The 26,785-nt window shown below is 39.5% G+C and overlaps 1 protein-coding gene across 6 annotated transcripts in view; it reads right to left on the reverse strand.

The window, feature by feature from the left end:
• Nucleotides 1-26,785, reverse strand: part of EXOC6 (exocyst complex component 6) — a 116,519-nt gene that overhangs the window by 35,502 nt on the left and 54,232 nt on the right. For 3 of the 6 annotated variants that reach the window (XM_048505974.1, XM_048505973.1, XM_048505977.1), the window contains exons 16-20: nt 24,937-25,048; nt 23,797-23,931; nt 17,702-17,881; nt 9,523-9,552; nt 1,973-2,114 (exon numbers count right to left, since the gene is read on the reverse strand). In XM_048505974.1, coding sequence (XP_048361931.1) covers nt 1,973-2,114; nt 9,523-9,552; nt 17,702-17,881; nt 23,797-23,931; nt 24,937-25,048 — 599 coding nt within the window. The remainder of the gene's footprint in view (nt 1-1,972; nt 2,115-9,522; nt 9,553-17,701; nt 17,882-23,796; nt 23,932-24,936; nt 25,049-26,785) is intronic. The other 3 variants (XM_048505975.1, XM_048505979.1, XM_048505978.1) reach the window with 1 other exon arrangement.

Consider the following 26,785-nt stretch of genomic DNA (forward strand, 5'->3'; position numbering starts at 1 on the left):
ACTATTTCAAACAATACCAGTTCCAAGGCTGTCACTTTGTTTCTTCAATTTTTTTTTCCAAGAACAAAACAAGAAAATCAGCTAGACGGTTGTCCTTTGTCTACTTCAACCGGGAGGGTAAGTTCTTTCCTTCTGGTGAGTTTTTCTTCACCAAAATTGACATTCTACTGATTCTTCTAAGTGAGAGTCTCCGTCTTGCAGTATAAGTGTGAGTTTCTGTCTTCACTAGCTTTGCCATCATTAATAAATAATAGTAATGATATCTTGGTCAGTGGTAAACAGAAACGGGGTAGGCCAATGACTCACTGGTTGGAAACCATTAAGAGGGACATGGGCCTGAACATCAACCAATTGAAAGAAGTTGTGGCAAACAGGGAAGAATGGAGGCAACTGGTTTACAGAGTATCCAAGAGTCGGACACTACTAAACCGATAAAGAAGAGAAGAGGGAATGATACCTTGTGGTTTGATAACAGGATTGAGATGACATAACTGCAGGTCTTCAGGAATGTAGGTTTCAGTTATCCAACTAATTTGAATTAAAAACATCCCCAATTTCTGAAACTTTAGGGCAGTTCTATTCTGAAGTATTCCCACAACCCTTCCCCTGTTGATCAGTCCCCGTCCTTGCAAAGGGGAACATTATATCAGGGATAAAATATCACCAGACCAGAATCTTTTATGACCACTCCCTTAAATATACATATATTAATGGGGACTGCAGGGCTTGTCCACTGACTTCCTGAGGAGCTCACTCCAAATCTGGCTATAACCTGGATAAGGAACCTCATCAGGCTGAAAAATGATACTGCACACAAGAGATCATTCCCAGAGCTGAACTGCGTACAGAGAAGACTTTCAAACACAGCAGCTGTGTGAAATTATATATACTTTTGTCATTATATCGGCAAGTCTTTTAAATCCTTGGGCCTGCGTCCAGGTTAAATCTGGGGTTGGAAGCAAGAAACAACCCCTTAGTTTGTGGTCTGGGCTACAGTTTGTGAAAAAAGAAGAAAATGCCACAAAACTGGCATTTTCTTTTACATTCAGGTTCAAAAACAAGCATACAAGCATACAAAAACAAGCATACAATTGGCCATGCTGGAAGGGGCTGATGGGAATTGTAGTCCATGAACTTCTGGAGAGCCTCAGGTTGCAGACCCCTGGTCTAAACAGCTAAATGAAAATAGAGAAGGAATATCAATCTACACCAGGGGTGTCCAACTCTGGCACTTCAGATGTTAATGGACTACAATTTCCATCAGCCCCTGCTTATGGAAATTGTAGTCCATTAACATCTGAAGTGCCAGAGTTGGACACCCCTGGTCTACGTTTTTTAATGATTTTATGGCAATGGAATTCTAATCTCTGAAACCTCCAGATTGTTAACTTGATTGCCCAGCGGTCTGGAGAAATGGGCAGCTGAAGCTCTTCATGGTATGGAGGTAACTAATACCCAATTAAGTTTCTATTAAAGGGGAGTGGTATTTTATTTCTCCGTGCAATTGGAAACCCTAATTGCCAAAGACGGAACACTGATAAAAATGCACATTGTTAATACTTAGTTCCTCAAATACTACAATGCTCAAGGATGGTATTTTCCAAGGTGACTAGTAAAGGCACAAATTATCTTTAGTTCACTGAATTGTTGGTTTTTCTCTAACTGGACATTTTCATAATCTAAAACATAAATTTCTGTTCATGTTTCAATTAAACAGCAGATTATGTCAATGGACAACTAAGGAGGATAGGATTGTATCTGAGTGAATGACAGGTTTCTAAAGAAAGATTCCTGGCCTACAATTATCAACCCAAGTACCTACTGTGATATCTGTCAGTCAATCAGGCCTAAAAAGGGCACCTTAAATGAAATAAACTGTATCTTTTCCTACCAGTTCCAGTGAGACATTTACATTGTAGAGCAACATTCTAACCAACAAAAGCAAGTCCGCCAACTTTAGTCTCATACTTACATTCACACTGTATGACATCTAAATTAAACTGCTGAATCGCCCCCATGCTTATTTGTTTTAACTCATTATCCAGCAGCATCTGCATCAGGGAGGTTGAAAGATGCTGGCAAGCGGACATGCAAGCAGTCTGTGCCACTTTCCCCTATCAAGAAAGGTAACAAGAATAAACAAGTACATAGGATCAGAATGTGTCATTGTTACCTACACTTACTAAGTTAAATGCAAAAAAAAATTGTTTTGAATGTTCCTATTACCAGCAATTAGTTTTGGTTTAGAACACAGCTTCCAAAGCAGTTGAACTTTAAAAAGTTTAGAAGGCTGTAACCCTGTTTCATATTGCACTATTAAACCTTTAAACCAATACCCAAACCCTTCTAAACAGCACAAATACAAAAGGTATCATAAATACGTGTTATTTGTTACATTTGTAAATATGGCGCAAAAGCAATTTAAACTGACACATTACATACTTCAACGTCACAGAGCAGAAAACACATGCTTATGGATTATCAACAACATGGACATTCTGAAACACTACATTCTACCTTCATATATTGGAACAATTCTACTACTTTTTGCCACTTCGATTTGAATCTATAAACTTCTCTATTATCTGAGAGAACCACTCTAAAAATCACATTTTCCAAGTCATATGTAGCCCTCTGCTGTTCAAAATTCACTTACATGTCAATTACTATATTTTCACGTAATTTGTAATAGCAGTCAGTGTGAGTGATTATTCTAAAAACAGATCAAAGCCAGCTGTGAACATGCTAACATGCCAACCTGGGAACTGACTCCACATTTACTCAGAAGTAAGTCCTATCATGTTCAAAAAGATTTAATCCAAGTAAGCATCCATACAACTGATACCTTAGGATCACTGCTCATTAATTCAAATTTAATTTGAACGAGAGATTTCTTTTGTAGCCAGATCTGATATTTTTGTAACAAGTTACCATTTCAAAGGAAACACATTAGAAAAAAGATGTTGCCATTAATGCAGCTAATTCAAGAGTTAGAGCATTATAGCTGTTTTTATTTAGAAATAACATCTATTTAGAAATAACAATGGTATATATTCTTTGATACAATAAATATTAAACTTCAAAAGGAGAGGAAGGACTGTGCCAAAGGAGAGCAGATCCCAATATTCATTACATATGAAAGTTGCTGGGTACTTTTTGCAGGCAACACATTTTGCCCTCAACTGTGTTCAATTAAACCAGGGGCCTGCAACCTGTGGCTCTCCAGATGTTCATGAACTACAATTCCCATCAGCCCCTGCCAGCATGGCCAATTGGTCATGCTGGCAGGGGCTGATGGGAATTGTAGTTTATGAACATCAGGAGAGCCGCAGGTTGCAGACCCCTGAATTAAACCAAACATATTTACAGTCAGTCAGTACTACAGTCAGTACTACAAAATTCCTCCTGGTCCCCCCCTCCCCTCCAATGTCTACCTTGTATGTTGCAATATGTTCACATTTGTGAAAGGAAGTTCCATAGACCTATCTGATTAATGGGTATCTTGTAACAAAATTTTAAAAACTGTTCTGAAGCCAATGCATTTGACAGGAACAGAACAAGTGTCAACAAATAAGGCAAGAAACAAAGCACAGCCAGCATGCTCAGATGTCTCCCAAACCCACTGGTAATTACACTGGGAGACAGGCAAGGATATTCGCCAAACAGAACAATATCAATATGAATGGGGAAAAGAAAGGAAAGAGGGAAGCGGGGAGGGGGGGAGAGAAGGGAGAACAAATCAATTAACTTAATTCAATTATAACGTAGCAGATTTAAGACACTTAATGGAAATGTCATTTTGATTTAATGGAACAACTGCATTTTGGTTTCATGCAGTGCTTCATCAAATCAGCTCCGTGTCCTATTTTTTGTGCCACTGTAATGTAATAACAGTAAGCAGATTAATTGAGTTCCCAAGATCAAAATGTTTTAAACGTCCAATTCCATCCCACATGTAAACATGTCGTAGACAGCACTGCTGTGCAATATTCCCTTTCACCTTATTCACCAAACCTATGCGTTCAAGCAGTTTAAAGCTGGCATATCAATAGGTCTGGAGCAAAAAGTAATGATTACAACAGAGTCAATATGAAAGTGAATTTATCTGCCTCCTTTTGTTAGTTTTCATTCAAATACTTTACACGTTTGTTATAAGTGATTGTACAAATGCCGACACCCTAAAATTCAACACAACTGCTTTCAACTATGCACTCCGACTGCAGGCTGATTGCTGTCAGGGCTCAGTCAAAGAAAAGCAAAAGGAAGGGAAAGAAACAGAATCGTTTAAAGTCTCTGGTTTACATTTTAGAGCAGGGCGAAGAAGCAAGTCTGAGCTTTAAACTGCACCTGAAATTGTTCTTATTAAGCTTACTGTTACCAAAAGCTTTTCAAAGACATCCTTAACAAAATATACGCTTTTCCAAGCTGAAAGTGTACAAAACCCAATTTGTGCTTCATGCGATACCCATTCAAATTCACATTCATCAGTAAAGCGCTGTTTATAGTGAGTCAAACGGTTTGTTACCACTGCTTCCTGTTTCTCTTAAATACATTTTTTTCAAGGGTGTGTAAGAACACAACGATCATCTGTTAAAACAGTGAATTAAAATTGTTCTGCTGTTTCTAAAACCCTCTTTCACTATTGGCTAGCGCCAGAATACTGTTTAACTACATCAGTTAAACATCAATTAAACTGGGTAAAACCAGTTTTGTTAAATTCGTCTGAAGTACTTTACACCTACTAACAATTTTTGCCTTCGTTTGTCAAATTAAACGCATCCATTCCAATACACGTATTTTGTATTCCAACTCGGCAAAGCTGAAGAAATAAGGATTCTTTTATACATATATAAAAAGGAACACCTGCTAGGAGTTAGGCATCTACATTTTACCCACCCTTCCACATTTGCTGAAATACAAGTTTGCAAAAAGAGAAAACCCTTAGACAAACTTCTTATATTTCAAAGGAGTTTGCAAAAGAGAATCTGCTGACATGTTAAATCCTTTCTGTAGTATCCAAAAGCTTTTCTCTTAAGAACAATTGCTGTAAAGAGACGTTTGGCTCCTAGGAAATTCCCAAAGGGTCAGCCATATGCATCCTTCCACGGCACCTTCACGGTGCAGCTTTCTAGACCCATGCTAGCTGTCTCAAAAGCAGCTTTCATCATTCACGAGGGTGTCAGTCAATATGATTTATGGACTGCATTCAACAAAGTCAAAGCATATAGAATGAGAAATATGACTACAATCTGCTAATTTGTTTTGTATTGAGCCACTTAAGAGTCAAAGACCTGATGTCAGACTGAGACCAGCAACACAATTAACCAGCCGGTGACAGATTCATCCATCCTTCCTGCCAGGCTGTGCCAATCAAGGACAGCATGAGACGGCATTTGGAAGAATCAGTAAGAAACCTCTTTCTTTAAGTAGCCTACGTGGGCTTTTGATTGACAGCTTCTGAATATCGCTTGCGGAACACTACCGCCTTTTATCCAATAGTTCCTCACTGCAAGCTGTGAAATACGGCTTTTACTGCCAATCACAGGAACAATAAGACAGCCCCCCAAGCAAACAGGAAACAACAAAAGTTGTCTGTTAGATTCAAAAGTCTAGTTTTATAATTGAACAATACTGAAGCATGAATTAAGTAGGTTTTATTTTAATACATTCAGTCCAAAATTTAACACATTTACTATCAGGCTGGTAGGTACCCTTTTATGTTAAGAATATTAATTTGATCAACTGCACTGCATTTCAACTTTCCATTAAACCCCTCAGAATGATCATCAACTGTTTTATATTGACCAATCAAAACATACTATGTCAATTTGTTTGCTGAAAACATTTGCAATGCTTCCTTCAGGTTTTTCCTCTATGGAGACGGTTAAGTAAGATTTTCAGACTAACATCCAATTTCAGACTAATATCCAGTTTCCAGCTGCCTTGGTGGTGTTGACTGGGCAGAATAAAATCTTTTTAAACAAATGTAATAAGAACACTTTGCCAGTTAGTTAATTATTAGGGTACAGTGTGTATCAACATATCACAGGTAAATGCACCAACTCATACATTTTAAGTTCTGGATTAGAACAAAAAATTATTTCTAGGAGAATTTTTTATGAGTAATGAATATGATGGGTCTTAGAGTTTGTTTCCAGCCATACCCTTTCTTAACGCAAAAATCTAATTTACCAACTACCTATTTCATGAGTGAGTGAGAAAGATTTTTCAAAATGTTCAAAATCTGTCCTGTAATATGCAAGAACAGGATTATATAGAAAATGATGATAATTCATTAATTCTTAAATCAATTTGTGGTATGCTTATTTCTGAAAAACTCCGCGATGAAAGCAAAAACATACTAAGAATTCCACAGCAGACCCAGCACAAACTAAAAGGACCATAAGAACTATGCAGCCCTCAAAAGATAAATTGACTTTAACCTCTACTTGAGAAACTGGGTAAGAAGTCTGCATATCTATTAGCAATTGTGGCATACAAGCTCCTTCTCAAATCACTTCTTTTTCCTCAGCGAAGAGCAATCTAATAATAGGTTGGATTCAATTATCCCTCTTCCATTAACCAAGAGAAAGTCCTTCCTCCAGCAGTAGGAATCTTTTTCTGACGAAAATGCCTAATTTAGAGGAAATAACTGAATGTAATTCAACATTTCTCCCCCTTTTTGCTACACGGTATTGCAGTGTGCATCTCCACACATACATTTAATCACCTCAGTCAAGGAAATTGAGCTTGTGAAGATCAATAAGTTAGAAGCTGGAATAGTGGCACCTTTTTGGTTATGTATATTCCATATATAAATTCTGGGACAGATAGCTGCCAGAGATCCCATTCCTAAGAAAGATAGTTTCAGGCTGGAAAGCATGTTCGTTTGTAGTAGCAGAACAAAATTCAAGTCCAGTAGCACCTTAGAGAACAACAAAATTTTCCAGGGTATAAGCTATTGTGAGTCAAAGCTCACTTTCACAGATTTCTGCTAAATGTTTACACCCTGGAAAATTTTGTTGGTCTCCAAAGCTTCTGCTGGACTCTAATTTTGTTCTTATGAATGTTGCTCTGCCCAATAAAATAACATCCCACTGAATGTATCAATTTATTAGGCAAAGTGTCAATAAAGCTGCTTCAGAGTTAAAAAAAAGACAAGTTAGTACCACATGGTGGTCTTCAAACAACTAATCTGACATACCTGTATAAAGAACCTGTATAACAGAAGGAGAATAAGACCAAGCTTGGTCAATGTCTTTCCTCACTTTCACTGAATCTATTTTGTTTCACATATGCCTGAAGCCCCTTCTCAACAGTGGTCCCTGCACTATGGAATGCCCTCCCACCAGAGGCCTGCCAAACACCAACTCTTTTGGAGTTTTGGTGCCAGGAGATGATCAGACTCTTAACTTGGATGTTTGGCTGATGCCCCCTACAGGGACAGAAGGTGGCACTGAGGTGTCTACTATACTCCACCCATCTTTGGGGGAGGTTGGGGTGAGAGTTTTAGAACTTGGATTTTATCGGGCTTTTTACTATAACCTGCCCTGAGACCATTGTAAAAGGCAGGGAATAAATTGAAACAACAACAACTATATAGAAGATCATCAAATATCATGACTTGAAGATCGAGATTCAACATCTATGATACAAACCAACTGAGGTCGTCCTAGTGATAATCGGCACCCTGGCTGCCATTCCAAAAACACTAGGGCTGCACTTGAAACACCTTCAATTTGACAAAATCAACACCTATCAGATTTAAAAGGCAGCCCTGCTGGGATCCACACAAAAACTACATTGATATGTTACAACGTCCTAAGTCTCTGGGTGAGGTTTGAATTGTAATGGAAGGCCAACAACCAGCTAAAGAACTGGCAGATGTGAAAAATAAAATAAAATAATAATAAATAAATGAAATAATAATAAATAAAATTCAATAATAACAATAACAAATATGCAGGAAAATAACTTGGTGCCGGAGGACATTTTCCTCATGGTCTCTATAAGCAGCAACACACATATACACTGAAAAGGTTCCAAGAGACAAAACCGCGAGTGAGATCCTGATTAAATTTTCTATTGATAGAAGGGGGGGGGGGGCAAATCCCACTGCAAGCCTCTGGTTCACCACCACTTATGCTTTTCCTGTGGTCTCCTATTCCTTAGAAACTGCATTCCAGGGTGAGCCATGTGCTGATATAGGAAGGGAATTCTGCCCTATTAATACCTCCCATTAACAATATCAGTATTGGGATCCAACTGAATGATTTTTCCTTCCGCCGTACAAACAGTATGATATGGAACTGTAAAATATAATCTTTGGTTCCCCCAGATGCAAGGCTTCAAAACACATAAATATGCTTATTCCAGTCACTAAAAAGAAAAAAAAACACAGCAAATTTTCACTGAGCTAAACACAAGTGTGTGCTTTACTTTGTAAGTTTTTAAGACTTCTGCAAGCCTCATATGTTTGTGTTCATATTGTAAGGTTTCAATTAGTCTTTAATAACAAATGAAAAAATGAGCTTAAGAACACAACATTTGTCAAATTTGAAGCCCCCATGATAAGCAGCTTTTGGGCAGTCATTCATTTTTACTTTCTGTCTACATAAACTGTATGTTCTTTGCAAAAGCCTTTCACTTTTCTTCTGAACTGTTTGTCAGTAAACATGTATATTCTTAAGTACATGAATTTTATTTAGTCCTTCAAGTAACATATGTGCTCCCGTACATAATTTGGCACAATATAGAACCAGTTTGACTTCCAGATACTTTTTACATTCTGTTTTTATTTTTCTGTTGAAGCTCTGATTTCCTAAAATGCTCTATTGTATGAAACATGGCTATCAGGTGAAAAACATGCTGCGTGCAAATGAAAATTCTAAAATGAGAGAGTTTTCCCAACCCAGTTTTCCCAAAAGCCAGGAATTCTATTTTAAAAGCAGCAATTTATTTATTATAATGCAAATATTTGTGTTGGACTAAAGTAAACTTCTTAAAATAAGTTGATGACCTGAAAATAATTGGGGCATGAATCCTTTAAAGCAATCCATCATCTTTTTTTAAGACATACATTTGGGTGCAGACATTCTCCTAACTTCAAAAAGTATGTTTTTGAAAGAGGCTAGGAAACTTTCACCAGCTCTTTATTCTCAGCCACTATTTGTCCATTTTAACCCTATTTCGTATGCAGATCTCATAGCTGCATTTTGACACCTGACCTCACATCCAAGAGGTCTTATGTCTTCTTTGAATGATCTCATTTCAGATGCAATGCATGCCCTATCATGTTTCTATGAGCCTTTAAAAGGTTCCTTCTGCCTTGATGTCCAAAAGACCAAGGTTAGTCTTCAACTTGGATTCTGCATGCAGCTACACAACTTAGCAGCGAGTGTTGATCAAATCGAAAAGAGTACTTTTAATAATTCACTCCGTACTGAAGCAATAAGCCTGCAGGCAGTTCATAGTTTAAGTTTTCCACGTGCATGCTTTTTTCTAGCACTTGCGTCTACTTACCGACATAGCTGCATGGTCATTGTTGTTATTCTGAGAAGGAAACCAGTCAGGCAATCAAAACAAAACAAAAATTAAAAAGCACTGTCAATATCAAACAGCATTGGGGGAGCAATCAGAAAGGGAATGTGGTCTTAAGAAAACAAGCAATAAGCCTGCCAATTAGCTTTACTTCCAAAATCCTGAGTGGTGAAAGTTACACTTATATTAAGAACAAAATTCACTTTTTCCAGCTTACGGACATAAGGTTCTTGAGACAGAGTACCAAGATAAAATCATGCAACAAAACAGTCAAAATAAAAATAAATCCAATGTGCCTTAATGCAACAGAAAGCTTTGGTAAAGTGAAACAGAACTTCTGTTTGAAGTTACAAACCAACCAGATACACATTTTAAAGGATTAACTGATATCAATTCTCCTGTAAGTCATAATAACAAAGCACAGTACTAGTGAAAGAGTCAGGAGAATAGCTTATTCTACATAAGCAGTATGTCTCCAAAGTCATTCTGAAAACACTTAGCAGAAGAATTATTAGAAAAGGTTTTGGATCAAGTGCAATTAACATAGGCCGGTGATCCGCAGCCCCGCAGAAATGTGACGGTTACGCAGCAGTCGCGATGGACAGCGTGACTGCCCTGATGTCCTGCCCGTCCCCATCTGTCAGTGCCTCCCCTCCCAGCTACTGTCAGGCCCAGTGCATGGGTCTGGGAAAGGTGCTTGGCCATGCAGGGAAAGCACCAGGGACGAGCGATAATGTGTGTGTGTGGGGGAAAAGGTGACCCAGGCGTCTGGCAGTCGCCAAAAGAGTGGTTTTGCTGCTGAATAATGGCCGCCTTCGCTACCGTTTACGCTTCACGACGGGCGAATAAAGACTGCGCTATACGTAACGCCTCGCTTATGGCTCTTTACCGTTGCCACGACGTCATATTTCGCCCGTGCGGAAACGGCCATAGTAATTCCAAATACTATGAATGGGACTCAACATACTGTGGGTAGTCTTCCACTCATGCATATAGATATAAGCTCCCGCTTTCTAGCTGAAAGGTCTCTCAACCAACCAACCCCCCCCCACACACACACACACACACACACAGAGGAAGGTTCTTCCAGAGTGGTTCTCCATGCAGAATTGGGAGACGGGTATTCTGTTTTCATGTATATGCAGAGACACTTTTATTTCACACACAGGGAATGGAAGGGGGGCAGGGAATTGGATCCTGGCCATTATCATTAGCCAGTTATTTAGTTCCTTTGTTGAAAATCCATGTGTGAATTTTTTGTATCTATTCAAGTTACAGCAAGTATTATCTACAAAAATATTAACACTAAATTGATTAGAGCAGTTCTTTTTTTAAAAAAGCTAGATGTTGCCTCTGTCATATGTTTACACTGAAGTTCTTATCAACTGATGAACCTAACAAACAATGCACAAAACAAACATTTCTGGGAAGAAACACACGACAGGAAAACTGTTGGTACCACAGTAGTTAAGAGGAGTCTTATACCTTTATTAGAAAAGCTCATACAACACAGCTATGTAATTAAATGTGGGTGTTCTTTGTGGCTTAATATATATATACTTGTCTTCCACAGAACACTAAGGAACAGAAACGTTTTTGAAGTTACATCATATAAACTACACAGAAAGTGAACATTTGTGGGTAAACACAGAAACCACATACTACAAATACTGCTTCTTCGACTGACTCTCTTTGACTTTTCATCTTACTCAAGTGACAAAATTGCTGCACATTTTAAAAGACACAGATGTAACATGTGAAAAGTGTGAAAAGTCCCCCTGCTGTCTTACAGCAAAATTCTGCTTTATGGTTAAACTGACTCTTTTCTGAAATAAGAATATGTGGTGGAAAGTGCTGTTATGCCACAGCTAACTTACAGCAACCCTACAGGGTTTTCAAGGCTAGAACCGTTCAAAGGTGGTTTGCCACTGCCTGCCTCTGTGTAACAATACTGGGCTTCCTTGGTGGTCTCCCATCCAACTATGGCCAACTTTGCTTAGCTTCCAAGATGTGACGAGAGTGAGCGATACCCATTCCTCACTGAAAGATGACTATGCGGTCGTGATTCCTTCAGCGGAAGTTAAATGTGTACGCAACCCCGTGTCAGAGAAGTGCAGCTTCTCTTTTTAGATTAAAGCATCGTATTTAAGCACTGGCTTCGTCAAAAAGGTCCTTGGCATTGTTAAACATAGCACTTTGATAAAAGAGCATTTATATTGATCTGTTTTCATATAGTTGGGTCTGCCATTTTGTAGGCTCTGTGCTGCCATGGGTAACAAAACGGCAGGAGCAACTGTATAAAAATGAAAGTGTTGCTGGAACAATCTGGAACAATCTAAATGCTCTTTTATCAAAGTGCTATGTTTAACAATGCCAAAGATAATGTTTTTGATGAAGCCAATGCTTCAATATGATTCTTTAATCTAAAAAAAGAATCAGATGAGGCGGGGGGGGGGTGAAGGAAGGAGGGCACAATGACCCCACAAAACATCATTATTATTATTATTATTATTATTATTATTATTATTATTATTATTATTATTATTATTATTATTATTATTGCATTTAATAGACCGCCCTATCCCCGAAGGGCTCAGGGTGGTGTACAGTAAAACCAATAGAAAACAATAAGACATAGTGTGCAAAGGCAAAAGTGCATTAAAATCCATTAAAACAGTAGCAACATCACACTTAATTAGCCGATTTTAAAAGAGGCGTCCGAATCACAAACACTGCATTGCAGCTAAAGGAAGATCCAGGAAGATTAATGGTGAATTAATGGTGGTTTAATCCTGGCATCTTTCCATGAGAAAGGGCGTAGACTGGGCCATCCAGGTCAAGGCACACTAATAATACAGCCAACCTCAAACAAAACTGACTAGGGAAGTGTCAAACCTACTACAGCAGTCAAAATTTGGTAAACATTTCCCCCCTATAGTCAGAAGGCCTGGGAACTTGAGGTTCAATTCTTAACATGTTTGCTGGAAGTGAATATTTCATTATTCCCAGTGCAACATAATTTTAAATGTGTGATTAGAATTTGGTGGCTTTAAAAGGAACATTGTGCTGAGAGTATGCTTGGCACAGAACAGTATGTGATGCTAGTACTTTTGCTTTCTGGCAGACTTTAATGTTAAGGCTAAATTTCAAGTTGTTACTCTTCCTATAATTTATACACAAAGATGGCTAACTACATCAAGAATAGATGAAAGCCTGTAGTGCATGCTGCCATAGCCAAATCTATCCTGAAAGCAGATGACAACAAATGATAAATTATCTATTGTACAACACAAGATGCTTTCAGGTTTCTAGCCAGTGCTTTTAAAGGCTATGTCCTCAGTCTTATTTTTATCCCCAGGATATTGAGCAGACTTTGGGTTCTCTGTCTGCCCACAGGGGCAATTCTGAGTCTTGGATCACATCAAAGGCTGAGCTTTGAACTGCATTAATATAGCAACTATTCTTCATAGAAAATGTATATACCATCCTAAGTGCTAGAAGAAAGTGTCAAGTACACTAGAATATTACAGCCATAGTTAATCAGGAAATATAAATACACAGGGCCTGGTCTGACAGAGGGAAGAATTAACTGAATTTCTTCCCAGCAGCATGTCGAGTTTCTTCTCTACTTTTTGATGGGTGGGTTTTATGGTATTGTACCCCACTGGGGTTCCTGTCCTCCCCAGGCTCTGTCCCCAAACCTCCATGAGTTTTCCAGCCTGGATTTGGCTACCCTCCCCCCCACCCCCACCATTCCCTGTAAGTGGCTGAGGGCACCCAGCAATACAATAGTTACCAGATGGAGGGCTTTCCCCCCCCCCATCACTGTCACAAAGGAAGGAGGACATGAGAAGATAGCAGGTAGTTGAAAAAAAGAGAACAATTCCAAAGCGAGAGAAGCCATAAGTTAGAGATGGCCTACAACTAGTGGTGGGATTCAGCAGGTTCGCACCACTTTGGCAGAACCAGTTGTTAAAATGCCTCTTGGGAACAACCTCTTGTTAAATTATTTAAATCCCACCACCGGAACCAGTTGTTAAATTATTTGAATCCCACCACTGCGACCCACTTTCAGAGGTTTCACAAACCCTTTTGGGTCCAGAGCCACAGGCTGGGAAACATTGCTCTAATCTGTCCTGTAGTATTTTTTAAGTGTCACTGTAATTGCCTAAGGAGTGTTGGAAGAGTTCAGGCTAATTGTAAGCTGGGCATCTGCCAGTACTTGCAGAAATTGTTATGACCCAGGGATAGATGCTGGTTTCCCAAAGCAATTTTCTTCAGGTTTCTCTTTTTCCTTCAATCCCAGTCACTTCTGCGGATACAGGATATTTCCTAATTTGCACACACACACAAAGCTGCTTTTGATGGAAACCTCCTTAACTTACCCACCAAGCTCCAAACACTAAACTTCCAGCTGTTCCCATCAGCCCATGTTCTGCTCTTCTCAGAACAAAGACAACACACACAGAGACAGAGTTTTGCAAGCTTCTCCATGCTTTGAGCACATTCAGAGCTTGATCTGCATTTGATGGATGGAAACCAGACTGGCGGGGCGGGGGGGGAATGGAAAACTCAGATTTTGCACCAGGCTACATTTTCCCTAGATACGCCTCTGATTGTAAATGGGATGCCACCAGTTCAGACTGCTACTTGGGGGAATTATATCTTTAATGTTCTAATCTAGACCAGCGGTTCTCAACATGTGGGTCGGGACCCCTTTGGGGGTCGAATGACCCTTTCACAGGGGTTGTCTAAGACTCTCTGCATCAGTGTTCTCCATCTGTTAAATGGATAAATGTTAGGGTTGGGGGTCACCACAACATGAGGAACTGTATTAAAGGGTTGCGGAATTAGGAAGGTTGAGAACCACTGTTCTAGACAAAAGCCATAGTCTACACCAGGCTAACACTTTTTGGGAATCAGAACTGTGCAAATAACAAACATTTATTTAGATCAGTCTAGCTCTCCAGGGATGCAACAGATCCCAAGATCTTTTCTCATGTTGTCCTCCGTACTAGCACTCTCTTCTGGCCTCAGAATAGTTTAACCCCAGCACTGCCATGCCTGCCTAGAGTAAAAGCACATGGACTGGGAGATTTCAGTGGGGAGGGGAAGTGGGAGGAATCCCTTTCTCCCCCTCCCACTTCTATTAGCAGAGCTACAGTGATAAAAACACCAGAAAGGACCATTTTGACCTCTGCCCCCTCCCCAAACTGCAGCTATATGGGTAGAAAGGACTGCTGGGCCAAGAGAAAAAGGGGGTCCGTGGCATGGCCAGTCTTTCTAATGATGAACTGCTGGATCCAGCCCATGGTCCCTGTGTGATTTACTGTGTGATTACAGCACTGCGAAACTTACTTACACCACTATGATGTTTCTAGAGCAGAAAGCACAGGCTACGTCCTTTTGTTATTGTGATGGATTTACTTCTGAAAAAAACCCTCTCTTAAAGCAAACATATTTTTTGCATTTTTTATATAAAACAGAACTTATAATTTTTATTTAGACTACAGATGGAAAGGGTTTATACCTTGATGAATGATTCACAAGGAAAACAGTAAATACACAGATCTGTTCCCTGCAGCACGTGTAATATAGCCAAAATGCTCCTCTTAGCACTACTGAGGCTAGGTGTGCAACTGCCAAGACTACTGCCCATTTATTTTGTTCTGACAACTTCAACTAAAAGCAGAAAACTATTAGTTTTTTTACATGGACTTAATGAATTTCTTAATTTATAGCACGATACTATAGCCCTTTTCTGCACCTCTTCCAATTACATGAGATCACTTTTTTAAGGTGGGACTATCAGAACATTATCCAGTTTTTCAAGTACGGCCATACAACAGGTGTATACAAGAGCATTACACTACCAGTATTATCAATCAATTTTCTAAGAATACCCAACAGAATTTGCCTTTTACCACCGCAACCTACTCAGTCAACATTTTACCTGACCTGTGTATCATGACCATGTTAGTCAACATTTTGCAGTTCGTATGTAAGGGCAGTTCGTATGTAAGGGCAGGATTTCTTGGCAAAAATGTGAATCACTGTATACATACTGAGCCCAATTGGCCACTTTAAATGTGGTGTGAGAATACACTGGACTGCAAATAATGTATAGATACTGAGCCTAAAAACATTTGGCAGTCACCAGAAAAGGTGTTGGCAGGACCCCTACTTTAGGACAACTCCACAGCTGTTTTAGTGTGGGAAGTAAGGACACAGCTAGTGTCACACAAACCAAGAATACATTCCTTATTGTTCAGTGGGAAGGACTCTTTCTCAGCAAGGTCAGAGATAACATATAAAGCATGGGTTTCAAACTTATGGCCCTCCAGCTATTCATGGACTATATTTCCCATCAGCCCCTGCCAACATGGCCAATTGGCAGAGCTGATGAGAATCGTAGTCCATGAGCATCTGCAGGGCCATAGGTTAGAGATCCCTGAAGTAAAGTCTTCAATGTGAGCAAGCCCTGTGACAAAGGATAACAAAGTTGGGAGTTCTAGTTCTAAGCTGGAGGATTTTTTCTGGGGCTAAGGTCCCCACAACTGCCCTGGCCATGGCTGCATATGTAGCAATTCTCATCTAGCAAGGTATTAGGTTGCATTAAACTCATAGTGAAGACATATCCCTGGTGAATTAAATTGGTTGATATATTAAGCCTAGCACAAACAAGAGACAAAGGAAATTTAAGATCTGTGTTTTGTGCCACAGCATATTATATAATTAAATATTTGTAACAAACCTCCAAAGTATTCCTTGCTCAAATCCTTCATTGTAGTACTACTTCATTGTAGTACTACTCAGAATTAACTCAAGTATTCTACGTAAGACAAGAAAACAGACTACACTGTCACAGAGAATGGACATAATATTTGCTTTGAAAGCACCTTGGGGGAAATAGAAAAAGCTGTTACGTTGCAGCTGATTTATGGTAACTGTATAGGAGTTTCAAGGCAAGAGACAGAGGTGGTTTGTCGCTACCTGCCTCTGTAAGCACCTATATCTTAAATGAAGTAAACTTTAAATTTTGAATAAAGATCCAGCCAGACAAACTACCAACTACAATGTAAGAGACCATCCCTATGAACCTGAATGTTAAGGAGATCTAATCTACCCTTCAAGGTTTTAATACATACACACATATATTTCATGTGGGCTACTGCCACTGTCTATGGCAGTGGGTCTCAACCTGGGGGTCGGGACGCCTTTGGGGGTTGAACGACTCTTTCATAGGGGTCGCCTAAGACTCTCTGCATCAGTGGTCTCCATCTGTAAAATGGATAAATGTTAGGGTTGGGAGTCACCACAACATGAGGAACTGTATTAAAGGGTTGCGGCATTAGGAAGGTTGAAAACCACTGGTCTATGATCTGGATCTTGCTTATTCTCATTAATCTAAAGCAGTGGTTCTCAACCTGGGGGTCAGGACCTCTTTGGGGTTGGGAGTCACCACAAACATGGACCCCTTTGGGGTTGGGAGTCACCACAACATGAAGAACTGTATTAAAGGGTTGCGGCATTAGGAAGGTTGAGAACCACTGATCTAAAGTACTGAGGAAGCTATATAAAAGCTTACTCACAGAAGCTGTATTCTTCAAGAGCCAGGTTGCTTTCAATAGGTTAAAAGTATCCTGGAAATATTACCCTATCAGGAAGCAATCAGCATAATCAAGAACCTCTTCACACGGTTGGAAGCTTCAGAACTCTCTGTGTCCAAACACAGAGGTAACAAGTCCATTTCTTAGTCATGGTCAAAAAACTGGTAAAAGGCCAAGTGCTGAAAGACCTGTCCCTTGGTTTAAAAAAATCCTGTCCCCCTTTCTTATCATTGTTAAGATAGTATTATATCTGCATTAATGCTAATCAGTATAAGTTTTAAAACCAGGATTTCAAACTCTAGTTTGTAAATCCTAGTACAAGTTAATCCTGGTGAGTTTCTGTCCAGGTACATTACACACAGTTAACAATGTCAAAGGAAGAGACAGATTACAAGGGGGAGAAGTGTGATCCTGCAAATTTGTAGCTCACTCCTGTTCCCTTAACTAAAGATAAACAGGGTGGTTATTGCTTTTATCTGCTACATCAAATCATCCTTGCTTTGCACATACCCAGACAAATGAATCTACGATCACCTACAGTACATACTTACAGGCAAGTGAGTAAACACCTGAAAGGTGCTTCTCAAGAAGTTAATCAGATCCATTAAATAGCCACTGGCTCTCCCGTCTGGTTCAGTCATTGACCAGTCATAATCAGCAAGCTGAATGAACTCATCAATCTTCTGGTTGAGCTTGGTATAAATCTCCCCTTCCGCAGCATGTCTTGCATCCTGAATGGAGAAAAAAGAGACGGTAAGCGTAGTTCAAAATGTTACTGACACAGAGATAATTCCTACAAACGTTAGGAAAGACTCCATTTGACCCAAGACAAGAAGAAGGAAAAACCCATTAATGATATTATGTGATCCATATTGTAATACATTGCTTGAAATTAGTCACAATACTATGATAAACAAATTTTAATTACTGAGATGCTTTATATGCCAGGCTTGGGTGGTAAAGGACACTTATGAGTTCCCGGGAAGAACCATGCTATTTATAAAAAATGCTACTTGGTCTTTTTCTGGATAATGTTAAAAAGCCAAATCATACCTCTATTTAAACGATAATTTTTCTGTATTGATTGACATTAATTTTTCAGGCTGTGTGTGGAATTATGTTTGTTTTACTGATTTTAGATACTGTCAATAACCCACTGTTTTTTGATGTATACTGATTGATTGATTGATTGATTGATTGATTGATTGATTGATTGATTGATCGAGCGATCGATTGATTTACTAAACCACCCACCCCCGAAGGGCTCTGGAAGGGATTAGGAAGTTTCCTTACTAAATTCATGTGATCCAAAGGAAACAATGACATTAGACATTATCCAAATAAGACATCTTTAATAGTTTAAACATACAATGAAAACAAATAAGGCTACAGTCTATAAGCCTTGTCTTAAGGAAACAGGGAACAGCATTATTCATGAGGCAATATAAATATGATAGCAAACAAAAATCCTCAGTTATTTTAAACATACTATTACTAACATAAGTTTCTTCCAGATGTTAATAATAGCAGAGTGTTTTGAACTGCAGGATGGCAAGGTTTATTAAATGAATCCTGCTCTTCCTAAAAAGGCACACTGGGATTAATAAAAAAGGGATTTTCAATGAGAAGTGAAGCATGTGCATTGGTATAATCTTCCAACATAGAAATATGTTCAAGTAATAGAAGGGAGGGATCTGCAAAGTATGTGCCCTTATAACATAGCTGGGCTTGTTAGTTAATTCCCCAGGCACTTAGATACCACCAATGATAACCACAATAGGGCCCTCAGACAATTAGATAATACATATATAGTTCAATATAGGGGATCTCATTAAGGCTGTTACTGAAAACAAGAATGACAAAAGTTAAACCACTGCACAAAAATAATCACCTTTATGCTATACTCAGTATACAAACAGGCAACAAATGGAATCTACAAAATGAAATAAGCAAAATATTTATTGAATGATAGAAGGAATAATAACTTCCGTTTGTAGCAACTGTTCTTGCGTATTTTATCAAAACAAAATTTGGGATCTGGGCTCCAAAGTTCCACTGACAAAACAATTTTCTCAGACTGCAGAGCATAAGATCATGAATCAGATCAATATCTGTCCATCATTGTTTCATGACTTGCATTTGTTCTTACAAGCTCTAAAATCATAACTATGACAACAGAAGGCAGCTGGTAGGGAAAATAAGAAAGGGGTCAGAAAAAGGAAGATGTTGGGTAGCAGAGATGGAGAGCTGGACCAAAAAAGGTTGTGTGTCTTGAACTCAAGGGCACAGGGAAGGCCAGAGCACACATACTCAGCTATTAAGATACTACTGCACTACTACTGTGCAACACAAATGATCCCAAATTCTGATCTGCAGATTATTAGTTCTGTCATGTCAGTTATAAATTACAGATGCACAAGTGGGGGACCCGCAAGGACTTGAAGGGGAGAGGACTCTAATTTTCTTCTGCATTTCCTCCTCCATTATTTCTCTCATCCTGTAGCCCTCATATCCTTTTCCAGATTCCTTTTCTCTTTCCTACTAGCGAACATTCCTTTTATCTGCCACCATATTAAGCTGTATTTATTTTCTTCACTTACATCTCACCTTTCTTCACAATGGGCACCCAAAACCAGAGGCATAGCTCCAAGGAGACCAGGGGGTGCACAACGCACCAGGCGTGTGCCCCTGTGGGGGTGTGGCGAGGGCCTCCTGGGAGCGGAATGGGGCGTTCCAGGGTGGGGGATGCACCAGTGCACTGGGAGCTTTTCCTCCTTGCTACTCCTCTGCCCAAAACAGCTGACATCATTCACCTCTCCTGCATTTTGATTGGCCTCCCTCCCTTCCTCCCCTCCCTTTTTTCTTTCTTCTTTTACCAAATCAGAAAGGCAGGGCACCACCTCTATATTGTCTATTAAATCATCTGCTAATATTACTATTTTATATGACATTTTATACAAGTTCACTGTATAACTATATTGTGAGCTGCTCCAATGAGAAGCAACTGGAAAAACTTACACGATACGAGGATTTAAGGATTGAACTACAAAGACTCTGGCACAAACCAGTAAAGGTGGTCCCAGTGGTGATCGGCACACTGGGTGCAGTGCCTACAGACCTTGGACGGCACTTAAAAACAATCGGCGCTGACAAAATCACCATATGTCAGCTGCAAAAGGCCACCCTACTCGGCTCTGCATGCATTATTCGTCGATACATCACACAGTCCTAGATGCTTGGGAAGTGTCCGACATGTGATGTAATATAAAATCCAGCATATTGATCTTGTTTGCTGTGTATAACTGTTTTTGTATCAATATAATAACAATAATTTTATCCATACAGCAAGCCTCTGAGGTAAATGACCCAGAAAGCTTCATTAGTAGATTAGCAATTCAAACCTGTGTCTCACACACCTAGTTTAGAACTCTAGTTACAATACCATCGTTGTTTTCATACAGTGGCTTCTGTAGCAAACAGCTGTGCCTTCCAGTGATTGTTTGCCATGCCTGGTCCCAATTAGTCCTCTCTCACAGGAAAAGCAGGCCTGGAAAGGGACCTGCCCCTTCTCCCCTGCCTTTTACAGAAACCAGCCAACAATTGAAGGCTGGCCATACTGTTGTGACTGCCTAGTAGTTTCGACTGCAGAGGACATTAATTTCTTAAAGGTGTAGATGCTACTTCTATTGTTGTGGGAAGTTTTAACCCCCAAATGCAATTTTTAGGGGTTTTTTTAAATTCCAGGATTTTTTGCAAACCTGGAGCTTTTGTCAGGTTTGTAGAGAGATCTGTGCATGGCTTCACAGATGGAGCCATGTTGAGATTCAGATATATTTATATAGCAATGAAAGCTGTTTAGAAACACTGATGGTAATTTTTATTTGACTACAAATACTGTATTTGCCCTTCGGTACAATTCAACCAAATGGACATCTAAACCATTTTACAACAATTACAATATGAGAATTTCTTGAACAAAAAACAGCCACATATATGCTATTTGGGCTTCTTCACTGGCTTTACAGTAAATCTCATGAAACACAGAGGTCTTTAATTCTACGTAATTCTACGTAAACATACAGTTTAAAACATACAGTTTTAAAACTCATTGCAGAATTTGAGTGGTAATGCTAAGTATCCCTAAGGCTGAAAACACATAAGTGTCATATTAAATGCAAGCAGGGTGTTTTTATCCTGACTTTGCCCTTTTAAAAATATTGATGTTCGAGATAAGCAATGGAATTTGATAGGTTTTATTTTTATTTTATTTATTTATTTTATTAAACTTATAGGCTGCCTATCCCCGAAGGGCTCAATTCATTTGAATTTAGTTACAAAATAAAAAAAGTACTAAAGACAGGACTAGTCTCATTAGGAATAATCTTCTTTAGTTTGTTAGTCTATGAAATCCTATCCTGCTTGGGTGTATTCACAATAACATAATGACTTGGAATTTAAGATACATATATCCCGTAACTGATTGAAGTTTTTTTTTAAAGCCTATGTTACAAAATATTGAAAATATATAGAATAAAAAAATAGACAAAACGTGTATGAAACCACACTATTTAATGCATTGTCATTTGACATATTCTTCATTAAAATAAAAAATGAAATTCCTTTGCCTCTTGGAAATACATCCAAGTACTACAGTTTTGTTTTCACCTCCCCAACACTACCTGGCCTTTAAAAAACAACAACTGAGGGGAGTTTCATAAGAAGCTGGAGGTGTTGTGGGGGAGGCTAGCACAAGCCTACCAAATGAGTCTATAAACCTACGCCAACTGACCTGGGAGTAAATCTCATGAAACACAGAGGTCTTTAATTCTACGTAAACATATGCAAGATTGAGCTACAAGCAGGTTTCTGGATCTCCAGGTTATTCATTATTTATACCTGACACGCTACTTTGGTGTCCTCAAATCACATCATTTTGCTTGTGTAATAAACAAACAAACAAACCCCCAAAACAAACAGCAAAACCCCTGATGTAGGCCACAGGAATTTTCATCCCAATTCAATTATTTTGTAGTAATTAAAAAAAAAATCCTGCACTACCTTTTAAGGCTAAAATGGTAAAAAAAATATGTGTTCAGTTCCTCTTAAGAAAAGCCTGACAGAATTTTTTAATCCCTCTGAGGGAAAAGGTTCTGAGTAACCCCACCAACTCCCAAGATACTTTCATGCCTGTGGAAATCCTTTCTGAAAACAAGCGATCAGAGACTGCATCTTTCCCCAAGTCTTGACCCCGGCAGAAACAAGGTTGAAAGCTGCAAACAGCAAGCGCAAAGGGCAGGTCCAAAGGGATCCGCAAGTCTGCCTGTATAAGGCATGCGATGCCAGTGCAATAATCCCACTAGACACTACTTTAATTCAAAGACTCCATACAGCAGCCCACTTGCAGCCCAAGAACATAAAATTGCTGCTCTTAAAGCAACCTCCCCCCAACATTCTTTCTTATGGAAACTTCACAGTGCCATGCCTTTAGAAATATACATTTTTTTTAGTTGATGAACAACATGTATGATCAAGTCTAAACAATGCGTAGGAGTAACTTGGAAGAGGGGCAAAAACAGCTTCCCAGTTTTCCTCCTCCCAAATATGACCCCATCAGTATCTAAGACGGTACACAGTTTACCATGGATTAACCGTAATGAGATTATGCCACTTTACATTAGGCCAATATTCTAAAAGCAATGACATGCTTATCATAACAATAATGAGCTCATCGTTTGTTTACGTTGGCTGTTCTTGTCCTCAGCAACACGGTAAGTTGGCAGGGAAAGGAATGTTTATGCTAATTCCATGTTGCACTTATGGACTGCATTATGCATTATGGACCATCCACGAAGAAAAAGGTGTGAAGGAGTTACCATACTAGATGTCACAAAAAAAACCCTGAAAGGCTTTAAAGATTCCCAGTTTTAGAAACCACATTGGGAATCAGGCTATTTTGAATTGCCATGAAGTTATAGTCAACTTATGGTGACCCCATAGGGTTCTCAAGGCAAGTGACACAGATGGTTTTGACTTTGCTTGCCTCTGTGTAGTGGCCTTGGACTTCTTTGGTGGTCTCCCATCCAAGTACTAACCAGGGCTCACCCTGCTTAGCTTCTGAGATCTGATGAGATCAGACTAGCCTGGAATATCCACATCAGCTTTTGAAATGGGAATGTTCAAATGTAATTCAGGGGCAGGGTGGGAGGGAGGTTATTCTTCCACAAAACGAAGATGTTCCTTTCAGCCTTAAGTGTCCTTAACCTTCTCATATCTCTTCCCTTTCCATTTTGAATCTGAGAGGTTCAAGTTAGAGCTAGCCCTATATAAATATTAGTCAAGGTGAAACACATCATAAGAATGTAAGAACTGCTCTCCTGGTTCAGACCAGAGGTTAAATTAATCTGAACCTCTCTTCAGCAATAGTTTCTCAGATGTTCCCAGGAAGATCACAAAGAAGGTGTGGTTGAGATAACTGTCTCCTTATGTTTTCCCACTGCCAGATAATCACATGGGTACACTTTCGGAGTAAGAAGGCTTGCTGAAGCTATCACTCTTAGCTTTGCACAGTGGCAGTATTGTAGCCAAGGTGCAATTATTGCTATCACTCTTAAAGTCTTAGTACTCTAAAATGTCAATGTTCACATACCTTAAATGTTGAAAGACCGTAAAGTCTTGCTGTGTGAACTGTTTCTTGGGAAATATTTGTAATATTTGTTATAAAATCCTCAAGGTATTTACATGCTTGCTCCAAATGTGTTGTGTTTATGATAATTTGTACCAGCTGAAACATACAAGAGCAAGTTAAGATAAAAATGGCAATTTCACAGGGAGAATATTTATAATTTTTTACCAGTTATACCACCTTATGCAATCTTCCGAAGTTAAATGACTATCCTTCAGAATAAAATGAAGATATCAGACAGAAACTTTCAACTTGTCTATTTTTAGGGAACTCATTCCATACGGACTTATCTACCAAAGAACCTTCACATCTCTTCCACATAATATCTGTGCATTGCAGAAGATACTGTAACCCATGTTTCACATCAGTGAAATTCAGTGGGATGCTGGGTCTGTTGAACTTTATTGTGTGAATTCAGCACATATTCTAGAATGTACCCAAGACTTCTCCAATGACTGCAACATCCCAGCAAAGAACGTAATATCAAATGCACAGCAAGGGAATTTTTCAGCCTTTATTATCATTGAGAAATTTCTGAGGAACCATAAGGTTCTCTGAGGCCCTTTCCGCACGGGCCAATAAACACATGTTAAATGCGGGATGAAACCTGGGTTGGAGGGAGGGACTTCACTTGGATCCTGCTCCTAACGTGGTTTTTCAAGAATGGCAATTTTTGTGATTCTTTTCTTTTAATGCGCCTCACAGCTGTAGCCGGGCGAACGGCCAGGCAGGAGGCGCATTAAGCGGCTACGATTCTCTAGTTGGATCTTAGTCCCTGGCTCACATCTGCTGACCCACACAGGGACAAAAGGCCGTATCATGGTCCTGGGGGTCGGTCGTGCCTGCCTATGAAGTTCTGTGTTGGGTGGCGGTAAGAAGCACAACAAAAGATGCACCACCCTGTGAAGGTGCATGCCCAGTTCACATGGCTGGCTGTCCACGGGACAGTCAGCCATGCGAATGGGCCCCAGCCCATTCATGTAACCCACCTTCCACCCACACTTATTAGTCCATGCAGCAAGGGTCCTAAATATACTTTAAAAAACGCCAACGAACTGCACAATTGCGCACTTCGTGCCAAGACATGTTTTTCACTAAACTTACCTCTGTCAAACCTATGTGAGGTTTTTTGATGAGGTTTTGTAAACAATTGCTTAAAGTTCTAGTCAGCAGCAAGTTTGTAGACTTTCTAAGCATATCATCTATTTCTGTTGAACTGAAAAACAAAGTTTGAGTTAAAATAAATGAAGAAAATTGCCAACAAAACCATTAAATAATTTTTTGGTCTTTGAAAAACGAAAGGGCCAAAATTACTTCCAAAGCTGTATGTGCCCACATCTGTAGCTGGCATCTTCAGAGGTGTATCACAGAGGGAAGTCCATTACACACTGTGTCACTGTGTGTATGGGTTTAAGTCCTCTGTTTCTGTACAGGTAATGTTTAGAACCCAGTATACATTGTGGGGATAACAAAGTCAACATACAAAGAAAGGAAGAATGGAACAAATTGCTGGCTTGACTTAGACACCCACAATCAGTCAGCATGGAGCAACATGCATGCAGACCCCCACTGAAACGCTGCCGAATTTTCACCTTTGTCATCTTGGTTGGGCCTGCTATGACTCCATCTGGGCCCACCTGTTCCCTCCCTTCCTTCTTTCATCTTTCCCTTGCTTTTAGCCTTAGGAACAGGCGCCTGTCTGAACTGTTTATACTGTTGAATGGCTTGGATCGTTTAAATTATATGTAACTGCTGCCGGAATTTTAATGCGTAAGTTATGTTGTTGAGTTGCTGTTAATAACAGCCATGTTGTTGAGCCCCCTCGAGCCCTTCGGGGAAGAGGCAGCCTATAAATCTAAAATATAAATAAATAAATAAATAAATAAATAAATAAATAAATAAATAAATAAATAAATAAATAAATAAATAAATAAATAAATAAATAAATAAACAAACTGTTTATGCATAAGCCCCACACCCAAGATTGAGAATGCCAGAAAGAAAGCAGAGTTCCCAATAACTTTTAGCAAGGAAGAGGAAGAATGTTACAAGAGCAAGGTCCCTGGAGGCAAAACAGCCATTAGCCTTTTAGTTCAGGAAAATGAAGGTTGGTGGCCAAGTCGCAGGTGACGTTGAAGTGAACTTTTCATGGCAATGCCAACCTTATAACAGTACTGCTAGCAATGATAACTTCAGGTGACAAAAGGAACAGGCAGTACTCCTCCTCCACAGAGGAGGCTGCAGGCAGAGGACTAACAGACAACATGGGCTTCTTAGCCGGCCTCTCATAACAAACTCCAGTCTCTATTCACCTTGGGGTTCCCACCTCCGGGATGGAAAATTCCAGGAGATTTTGTGGGTGGAGCCTGGGGATGACATGGTTTTGAGGTGGAGGTACTTCAGCAGAGTATAATGCCATAGAATTCACTTACAATGCATCATTTTCTCTGGGGAAACTGATCCCTGTAGCCAGGAAATCAGTTGTAGTTCCAGGGGATCTCCAGCCACCAACTAGAGGTTGGCAACCCTGCCCCATTCAATCCAGTATTATTGTTCAGGTCCTAAAGGGCTCTATAAACACTCTTTCTCCAGCAATTAGGGCCCTGCGGGACCTTGGCGAGTTCTGCAGGGCCTGCAAAACTGAGCTGTTCCACCGGGCTTTTGGGGAGGCTGGCCAGTGAGTTCCGCCCCTCTCTGATGCCCATGTACCACCTGTTTATTTTCAGCAATTTGCCAGCCCCCTCCCGAGGTTAGGACCAGATACTATCCACCAAATTGTGGGTGGGTTGTACTGTTGCTACTGTTTTAACTGGATTTTATGGATTTCAATGATGTTATTCGATTTGTCTTTTGTATACTGTTATTTGCTGTTTCCTGTCCAACTTGTACACTGCTCTGAGCCCTTCAGGGATAAAGCAGACTATTAAATTGAATTATTATTATTATTATTATT

Source organism: Sphaerodactylus townsendi, linkage group LG08, assembly GCF_021028975.2.
Source record: "Sphaerodactylus townsendi isolate TG3544 linkage group LG08, MPM_Stown_v2.3, whole genome shotgun sequence".
NCBI lineage: Eukaryota > Metazoa > Chordata > Lepidosauria > Squamata > Sphaerodactylidae > Sphaerodactylus > Sphaerodactylus townsendi.